The sequence below is a fragment of the Boleophthalmus pectinirostris genome, unplaced genomic scaffold (assembly GCF_026225935.1).
Source record: "Boleophthalmus pectinirostris isolate CB_2022bp ecotype Guang Dong unplaced genomic scaffold, ASM2622593v1 HiC_scaffold_6, whole genome shotgun sequence".
NCBI lineage: Eukaryota > Metazoa > Chordata > Actinopteri > Gobiiformes > Gobiidae > Boleophthalmus > Boleophthalmus pectinirostris.
Genome location: NW_026571447.1, coordinates 42,337,343 through 42,347,342, shown reverse-complemented (window position 1 = coordinate 42,347,342; position 10,000 = coordinate 42,337,343). Strand labels below are relative to the sequence as shown.

The following is a 10,000-nucleotide window of genomic DNA, read 5'->3' as shown; positions in this document are numbered from 1 at the left end:
CAGATGCAGGAACTGAACTAAAATCAAACAGCGCAGGATTTAACTCAAAAAATGTTTAAATAAAACACAAAATATGTGAAATAAAACACGAAATCAAAACTCTGCTCTGGTTCTTGAAAATAAAACTCAATAACGAGAGAGGGAGGAGGCCCCGGGGAAGAGCCAGGACACACTGGAGGAGCTGGAGGAAGTGTCTGGGGTGAAGGACGTCTGGGAGTCTCTGTTTAGGCTGCTGCCCCCGAGACCCGAGCCCGGATAAACGGAAGAAAATGGATGGATGGACGAGAGAAAAAGAAAAAACACGGCGCAGAGTTTAAATCTTTTCATTTTGACGCGTCTGTGTTTTTTTTTTTTTTTTTTTTTGTTAAACAGGAAACTCCCCAAAGCGGAGTCCAGTTAATCTACTTTTCAAAATAAAACTGTTCTTTTGTGCTTTTATCGTGAAGGGCCCGGCGGAAGTAGCTCTCTGCGGTTTTGCGCACAGTTTTACGCAAAGTGAAGCGGACGCGGAAGTTTGAGCGCAGAAACACGATAAACACGGACAAAAGTGCACAGACCCCACCGGACACGAACCGAGCCGAACCGAGCCACACCGACCGGACCAGGTGAGTCCAGCCCGAACAGAGACACAGAGACGCGGCTCCGGGAGACGCCGCGCCCCGGGACCAAGGCGGAGCCCCGGAGCACGACCCAGGACCGGACCAGACCTGGACCAGACCTGGACTAGACCTGGACCAGACCTGGACTAGACCTGGTTTAGTCCTGGTTTAGTCCTGGTTTAGTCTTTAGTTCAGTTCTTTTAAAGCCGCAGTGGAGTTTAAACGGTGCCACGTTCAGTGATGTTCCACGCGTTAAGTTTCGCTTTGGTCCCGGTTTTGGATCTGGTTTTGGTTCTGGTTTTGGTTCTGGGTCAGTTCGGAGTTTGTTCGTGAGTTCTATCCCGCTTTTACCCGGTTTGTCCCGGTTTAACTCGTGTTTTTTCACTGTTCTCGCTGCGGTTTCACATTTTGGTCTCAGCCCAAACTTCAGCATCATCAGTGCGCATGTGCGTCCCACGCGCCCGGTCCACTGCGTCCGTGTAACGGGTCACGCGTCTGTACCTCACGCGTCTGTACCTCACGCGTACCTCACGCGTCTGTACCTCACGCGTCTGTACCTCACGCGTCTGTACTGTGTCTGGTATCGTTCAGAAGTTGCCGATACGATACCTGCCACCATATAATACATATTTCGATACAGTGCCCTTTCTGTTTGATTCGATATATTTCAAATCGATTCGATACGGTTCAATATAAATAAAATTCTAAATCATGTGACACTAAAAGTTTTGGTTAAATCTCGTTTTGTGTAAAGTTCAAATGAAACAAACATTTAAACAGAAAATGTCAAAAGAATTTAATAAATAAACCAAAACAATCCTCTTGTCGATATTGATACAGCAGCCCACGATATCGATACTGAATCATCACATTAAACCTTACGATATATCGATATTTTGATATTTTTGCACAGCCCAAGTGTCTCACACTCGTCTGGGTCCAGGTCCGGGTCTGGGTCTAGATCTGGGGTCTAACTCTGGGTCTGGGTCTTAGTCTGGGTCTTGGTCTGGGGTCCAGGTCTGGGTTCAGGTCTTGGTCTTGGTCCGAGTCTTGGTCTGGTTCTAGGTCTGGTCCGGATCCTGGTCTTGGTCTGGGGTCCGGGTCTTGGTCTTGGTCTGGGGTCTTGGTCTTGGTCTGGGGTCTTGGTCTTGGTCTTGGTCCGGGTCTTGGTCTGGTTCTGGGTCTTGGTCCGGGTCTTGGTCCGGTTCTGGAGGCCTCTGCGGTGACGTTCTGCTCTTTTATTTTGACAGGGTGCTGGAGTAGGACTCTTATTGTGACAGAGTCAAAATGGCCGACACCGTCTACGCCCCGACGACGGCGCCGAATCCAAAAGACAAATGTTTCCTGGTTCCAAACGACCTCCTGGACCTCAGCAGGTTCTTCCTCAAACTCGCCCAAGTGGTGAGTTTCGGTTTGGTCCTGGTTTAGTCCCGGTTTAGACCTGGTTTAGACCTGGTTTAGTCCCGGTTTAGACCCGGTTTAGACCCGGTTTAGACCCGGTTTAGTCCTGGTTTAGTCCTGGTTTAGACCTGGTTTAGACCTGGTTTAGTCCCGGTTTAGACCTGGTTTAGTCCCGGTTTAGTCCTGGTTTAGACCTGGTTTAGTCCCGGTTTAGACCTGGTTTAGTCCCGGTTTAGACCTGGTTTAGTCCCGGTTTAGTCCTGGTTTAGACCTGGTTTAGTCCCGGTTTAGACCTGGTTTAGTCCCGGTTTAGTCCTGGTTTAGACCTGGTTTAGTCCCGGTTTAGACCTGGTTTAGACCTGGTTTAGTCCTGGTTTAGTCCTGGTCCAGTCCCGGTTGAGTCCTGGTTTAGTCCTGGTTTAGACCTGGTTTAGTCCCGGTTTAGACCTGGTTTAGTCCCGGTTTAGACCTGGTTTAGTCCTGGTTTAGTCCCGGTTTAGTCCCGGTTTAGTCCCGGTTTAGTCCCGGTTTAGTCCTGGTTTAGTCCCGGTTTAGTCCCGGTTTAGTCCCGGTTTAGTCCTGGTTTAGTCCCGGTTTAGTCCCGGTTTAGTCCCGGTTTAGTCCTGGTTTAGTCTGGTTTAGTCCCGGTTTTAGTCCTTTAGACCTGGTTTAGTCCTGGTTTTAGTCCCGGTTTAGTCCCGTTTAGTCCCGGTTTAGTCCCGGTTTAGTCCTGGTTTAGTCCTGGTTTAGTCCTGGTTTAGTCCCGGTTTAGTCCCGGTTTAGTCCTGGTTTAGTCCTGGTCTGTTTCATAATCTCGTTTTGTGACCGTTTTTTAAAATGAGAAGTGAAATTTAAGTCTCAGCAAAAAGTTTGTTACAAAACATCCGCTTCTCCTGGACCCGGGTCCAGATCCTCGTCCAGATCCTCGTCCAGATCCTCGTCCAGATCCTCGTCCAGATCCACGTCCGGGTCTCGAGATCCAGATCCTGGACCGACCCAAACAGCGGCTCAGGCCACAGAACCAGACGCACTTTTAAAACTGTGAACCCGGTGGTGACAGGGCAGAACTAAACACACTAAACCCACTCGTGTCACACACTCCTGTTTGTGTTTGATCTGTGTGGTTCTGGTCCTGGTCCTGGTTGAGTCCTGGTTGAGTCCTGGTCTTGGTTCTGGTCCTGGTCTTGGTCCTGGTTGAGTCCTGGTCTTGGTTCTGGTCCTGGTCCTGGTTGAGTCCTGGTTGAGTCCTGGTCTTGGTCTTGGTCCTGGTTGAGTCCTGGTCTTGGTCTTGGTCTTGGTCTGGTTGAGTCCTGGTCTTGGTTCTGGTCCTGGTTGAGTCCTGGTCTTGGTTCTGGTCCTGGTCCTGTTGAGTCCTGGTCTTGGTTCTGGTCCTGGTTGAGTCCTGGTTGAGTCCTGGTCTTGGTTCTGGTCCTGGTTGAGTCCTGGTCTTGGTTCTGGTCCTGGTTGAGTCCTGGTCCTGGTCTTGGTCCTGGTTGAGTCCTGGTCTTGGTTCTGGTCCTGGTTGAGTCCTGGTTGAGTCCTGGTCTTGGTTCTGGTCCTGGTCTGGTCTTGAGTCCTGGTCTTGGTCTGGTCCTGGTCTTTGGTTCTGGTCTGGTTGGTTGAGTCCTGGTCTTGGTTCTGGTCCTGGTTGAGTCCTGGTTGAGTCTGGTCTTGGTTCTGGTCCTGGTCTTGGTCCTGGTTGAGTCCTGGTCTTGGTTCTGGTCCTGGTTGAGTCCTGGTCTTCGGTTCTGGTCCTGGTTCTGGTCCTGGTCTGAGTCCTGGTTCTGGTCTGGTCTGGTTGAGTCCTGGTCTTGTTCTGTCCTGTTTGGTCTGGTCTTGGTCCTGGTTGAGTCTGGTCTGGTTGAGTCCTGGTCCTGGTCTTGGTTCTGGTCCTGGTTGTCCTGGTTGAGTCCTGGTCTTGTCCTGGTCCTGGTCTTGGTCTGGTTGGTCCTGGTCTTGGTTTGGTCCTGGTTGAGTCCTGGTTGAGTCCTGGTCTTGTTCTGTCCTGGTCTGTCCTGTCTTGGTCTGGTCTGCCTGGTTGAGTTCCTGGTCTTGGTTCTGGTCCTGGTTGAGTCCTGGTCCTGGTTGAGTCCTGGTCTTGGTTCTGGTCCTGGTTGAGTCCTGGTTGAGTCCTGGTCTTGGTTCTGGTCCTCAGGTGCTGTCGTTCGTGGCCTTCGTGCAGGAGGAGCTCGTTTCTTCTTGTGCGTCTTGTGGACCTTTGTATTTCTTCGAGTTCGTCAGTTGTTCTGCGTTTCTCTTCACGACTCTGCTCCTCGTCCTCCTGGCCACCGCCCTCCACCGACGAGTGGGCGTCGCCCGCTGGAGCGCCCTGGTACTGCACCCGACACACACCTGCACCCGACACACACCCTGACACACACCTGCACCGACACACACCCGACACACACGACACACACCGACACACACCTGCACCCGACACACACCACCTGCACCCGACACACACCCGACAACACACCAGCACCCGACACACACCTGCACCCACACACACCTGCACACCGCACCCGACACACACCTGCACCCGACACACACACCTGCACCCGACACACATACGAGAGAGCACCTGACACACACACGGGGAGGGCCTCTGACACACACACAGGGGAGGGCCCCTGAAACACACACAGGGGAGGGCCCCTGACACACACACAGGGTAGGGCCCCTGAACACACACACGGGGAGGGCCCCTGACACACACATGGGGAGGGCCCCTGACACACACACACGTGGAGGGCCCCTGACACACATGGGAGGGCCTCTGACACACACATGGGGAGGGCCCCTGACACACATGGGAGGGCCCCTGACACACACATGGGGAGGGCCCCTGACACACACACACACATGGGGAGGGCCCCTGACACACATGGGGAGGGCCTCTGACACACACGGGAGGACCCCTGACACACAGACACACAGAGGGCCCCTGACACACAGAGGGCCCCTGACACACACACGGGGAGGGCCTCTGACACACATGGGAGGGCCCCTGACACACATGGGAGGGCCCCTGACACACATGGGAGGGCCCCTGACACACATGGCAGGGCCCCTGACACACATGGCAGGGCCCCCGACACACACCTGCACCCACACACACTGCACCCGACACACACACCTGCACCCGACACACACCAGCACCCGACACACACCAGCACCCGACACACACCTGCACCCGACACACACCTGCACCCGACACACACCTGCACCCGACACACATACGAGAGAGCACCTGACACACACGGGGAGGGCCTCTGACACACACGGGGAGGGCCCCTGAAACACACACAGGGTAGGGCCCCTGACACACACACAGGGTAGGGCCCCTGACACACACACGTGGAGGGCCCCTGACACACATGGGAGGGCCTCTGACACACACATGGGAGGGGCCCCTGACACACATGGGAGGGCCCCTGACACACATGGGAGGGCCCCTGACACACATGGGAGGGCCCTGACACACATGGGAGGGCCCCTGACACACATGGGAGGGCCCCTGACACACATGGGAGGGCCCCTGACACACATGGGAGGGCCCCCGACACACACCTGCACCCGACACACACCTGCACCCGACACACACCAGCACCCGACACACACCAGCACCCGACACACACCTGCACCCGACACACACCTGCACCCGACACACACCTGCACCCGACACACATACGAGAGAGCACCTGACACACACGGGGAGGGCCTCTGACACACACGGGGAGGGCCTCTGACACACACACAGGGTAGGGCCCCTGACACACACAGGGGAGGGCCCCTGACACACACACGTGGAGGGCCCCTGACACACATGGGAGGGCCTCTGACACACACATGGGGAGGGCCCCTGACACACATGGGAGGGCCCCTGACACACATGGGGAGGGCCCCTGACACACATGGGGAGGGCCTCTGACACACACGGGAGGACCCCTGACACACAGAGGGCCCCTGACACACAGAGGGCCCCTGACACACACACGGGGAGGGCCTCTGACACACATGGGAGGGCCCCTGACACACATGGGAGGGCCCCTGAAACACATGAGAGGGCCCCTGACACACATGGGAGGGCCCCTGACACACATGGGAGGGCCCCTGACACACACACGGGGAGGGCCCCCGACACACACACGGGGAGGGCCCCCGACACACACACGGGGAGGGCCTCCGACACACACACGGGGAGGGCCCCTGACACACATGGGAGGGCCCGTGACACACATGGGAGGGCCCCTGACACACATGGGAGGGCCCCTGACACACATGGGAGGGCCCCTGACACACATGGGAGGGCCCCTGACACACATGGGAGGGCCCCTGACACACACACGGGGAGGGCCCCTGACACACATGGGAGGGCCCCTGACACACACACGGGGAGGGCCCCTGACACACACACGGGGAGGGCCCCTGACACACACACGGGGAGGGCCCCTGACACACATGGGAGGGCCCCTGACACACATGGGAGGGCCCCTGACACACACACACGGGGAGGGCCCCTGACACACATGGGAGGGCCCCTGACACACATGACACACACACATGGGAGGGCCCATGACACACATGGGAGGGCCCCTGACACACACATGGGAGGGCCCCTGACACACATGGGAGGGCCCCTGACACACATGGGAGGGCCCCTGACACACATGGGAGGGCCCTGACACACACATGGGAGGGCCCTGACACACATGGGAGGGCCCCTGACACACACAGGCACACACATGGGAGGGCCCCTGACACACATGGAGGGCCCCTGACACACATGGGAGGCCCCTGACACACATGGGAGGGCCCCTGACACACATGGGAGGGCCCCTGACCCCTGACACATGGGAGGGCCCCTGACACACATGGGAGGGCCCCTGACACACACATGGGAGGGCCCCTGACACACATGGGAACACACTGGCTGACACACATGGAGGGCCTCTGACACACATGGGAGGGCCCCTGACACACATGGGAAGGCCTGACACACATGGAGGGCCCCTGACACACATGGGAGGGCCCCTGACACACATGGGAGGGCCCCTGACACACATGGGAGGGCCCCTGACACACATGGGAGGGCCCTGACACACATGGGAGGGCCTCTGACACACATGGGAGGGCCCCTGACACACATGGGAGGGCCCCTGACACACATGGGAGGGCCCCTGACACACATGGGAGGGCCCCTGACACACATGGGAGGGCCCCTGACACACATGGGAGGGCCCCTGACACACATGGGAGGGCCCCTGACACACATGGGAGGGCCCCTGACACACATGGAGGGCCCCTGACACACATGGGAGGGCCCCTGACACACATGGAAGGGCCCCTGACACACATGGGAGGGCCCCTGACACACATGGGAGGGCCTCTGACTGTCTTGTTGTTTCAGGACTTCCTGTACACGTCGTGTATCTTCGTCCTTTTCTTCATCGCCTCCATCAGCTTCAGCGCCAAGAACAGCGGCACCAACCTCGAGAAGAGCGCCGCGGTAAGACCAGACCGGGACCAGACCGGGACCAGACCTGGGACCAGACCGAGACCAGACTGGGACCAGACCGAGACCAGACCGAGACCGACTAAAGCCGGACTAAAATTGGATTAAAGCCGGACTAAAGCAGGTCTCTGTTCCAGGTCTTCGGGTTCCTGGCGTCTCTGTTCTTCGGACTGGACCTGTTCTTTTTCTATCGGACTCACGGACTTCCCTGGAAACCCGCCCAGAACCAGGAAAACCCGACCAACGAAGCCCCTGCCCCCGAGGCCGAGAAGCTCAACGAGAACGGGGCCTAAACCAGGACCGGACTCGGTCTGAAACCGGTCTGGACTTGGTCTGGACTCAGCTGTGGACTTGGGTCTTTTAAGATTTAAAAAAAAAAATATTTTCTTAATGAATTTATCTGAGACCAAACTAGAACTAAACCAGGACCAAACCAGGACCAAACTAGAACTAAACCAGGACCAAACTAGAACTAAACTAGAACCAGACCAGAACTAAATCAGGACCAAATTAGGACCAAACCAGGACTAACCCAGGTCCAAACTTTTCTATGAATTCTTATATTTTTGTGCTGTTTTTGTGCTGAATTTTTTCAGTCCGTTTAATCCTGATGATGTCATGTTTCTGAAATTTGAACCAGCGACTGTGAGGTTCTGCGGACGAGAGTGTGTGTGTGTGGGCGAGTGTGTGGGCGAGTGTGTGGGCGAGTGTGTGGGCGAGTGTGTGGGCGAGTGTGTGGCGAGTGTGTGGGCGAGTGTGTGGGCGAGTGTGTGTGGAAGAGTGTGGAAGAGTGTGGGCGAGTGTGGGGGAGTGTGTGGGGGAGTGTGTGGGAGTGTGTGGCGAGTGTGTGGGCGAGTGTGTGGGCGAGTGTGTGGGCGAGTGTGTGGGCGAGTGTGTGGGCGAGTGTGTGGCGAGTGTGTGGGCGAGTGTGTGGGCGAGTGCGTGGAAGAGTGTGGGCGAGTGTGGGCGAGTGTGTGTGTGTGTTTATCCTCTGTCTCTGTGTTTCTGGACAATCCTTTTTTTTTATTAAAAGAAATTTGCCCAAGTCTGAGTCATTTTCTCTTTTTTAAATCAAACCTGATCCAGGAGAAACTCGACGAAGCTTCTGCTCGTTTCCTTCTCAAAGCGCCGCCGCCCGGTTTGTGTAAAAGAATCTTTTATATTCACACAAGTTTTAGCTCAACAAACGACGTCCAATTGAGACGATGTGGTGTTTGTCTGAAGTTCACATGTTTCAGTCTGTTTCAGTTTATTTATTTTTTCCACAGTTTTAAACGATCGTCTCCAGACGCACAAACTTCAGTGTGAACGTCTGAACATCTGCACGAGTTACACTTTTATTTTCTCTGCTGATGTGAGAAAAACCCAAACCCCCCGAGTCGTCGCTGCTGCTGCTGCACTGACGATTCTTTTAATGAGCTGAGATTCAGTTTTTGGTTAAAGAAAAACAAAGAAACAAAACAATAAATAATAAATACAAAAGGAAAATAAAATAAAAAGAAATGAAGAAAAAAAGAAAATTCAATCCTAAAATACTGAAGTGATGTGTGTCGTGATACTGCCGGCCTCCTGCAGGGGGCAGTCATGAATGGAAAATGATACACAGACGTTTAAATGGAGATGACGCTGCTCTGCCTGAATGTTCCACAGTGTGACTTTAAACTCCTCAAGTAGAAAAAAGACTCGAATAAAGAAGAAGTGCAGAGCTCTGAGGGGGAACAAAGGAAAAGTACTCGCTTTTGTTACTTCAGTCAAAGTATAAAAGCACACATACTGAAACAAATAAATACTCGAGTAAAAGTAAAAGTATCACATGAAAAAAATTTACTTAAGTAAAAGTATTAAAGAGTAAAAAGTAGAAGTATTTGAGTTGGAGTTCGAGCTCTAATGAAGCTTCAGTTGTGCTGATTTTGTTCAACTGAATTATTATTTGATCTTTTTCTTTGTGTTTGTGTTTTTCTGAAGCTTCGACCTCGATAAAAAACAAAAAAAAACTGAAAAAAACACCTCAGCCTTTTGTGCAGCTCCAAATTAAAATGTGGTGAAGTAGAAAGTACAAAAGTACAAACTCCTGCTCTCAGAAAGTACTGACGCAAAAGTAAAAAGTACCCACTGTAAAATGTACTCGAGTAAAGTACAGATACCTGCTCCACGTACATCTCCCTGTGTTCTGCTTCAGTTCAGAGTTTATGCAGCAAAATCTAAAACCAGAGAGAACAACATGGACCATGTCACACAAGAGAACATGTCACACAAGAGAACATGTCACACAAGAGAACATGTCACACAAGAGAACATGTCACACAAGAGAACATGTCACACAGAAGAACATGTCACACAGAGAACATGTCACACAAGAGAACATGTCACACAAGAGAACATGTCACACAGAGAACATGTCACACATGTCACACAAAGAACATGTCACACAGAAACATGTCACACACAGAACATGTCACACAAGAAGAACATGTCACACAAAGAA

The 10,000-nt window shown here is 53.7% G+C and overlaps 1 protein-coding gene across 2 annotated transcripts; it reads left to right on the top strand.

The window, feature by feature from the left end:
* Positions 1–449: 449 nt before the first annotated feature.
* Positions 450–8,560, top strand: cmtm6 (CKLF-like MARVEL transmembrane domain containing 6). 2 transcript variants are annotated; one of them, XM_055163619.1, is made up of 5 exons: positions 450–605; positions 1,850–2,000; positions 4,156–4,332; positions 7,411–7,509; positions 7,653–8,560. In XM_055163619.1, exons 2-5 carry the CDS (start codon positions 1,887–1,889, stop codon positions 7,806–7,808), a joined length of 546 nt encoding a protein of 181 aa, XP_055019594.1. In that variant the 5' UTR covers positions 450–605; positions 1,850–1,886; the 3' UTR covers positions 7,809–8,560. The 2 variants fall into 2 exon arrangements, with proteins under 2 accessions (XP_055019594.1, XP_055019595.1); XM_055163620.1 differs by lacking the exon at positions 4,156–4,332.
* The last annotated feature ends 1,440 nt before the right edge of the window (positions 8,561–10,000 follow it).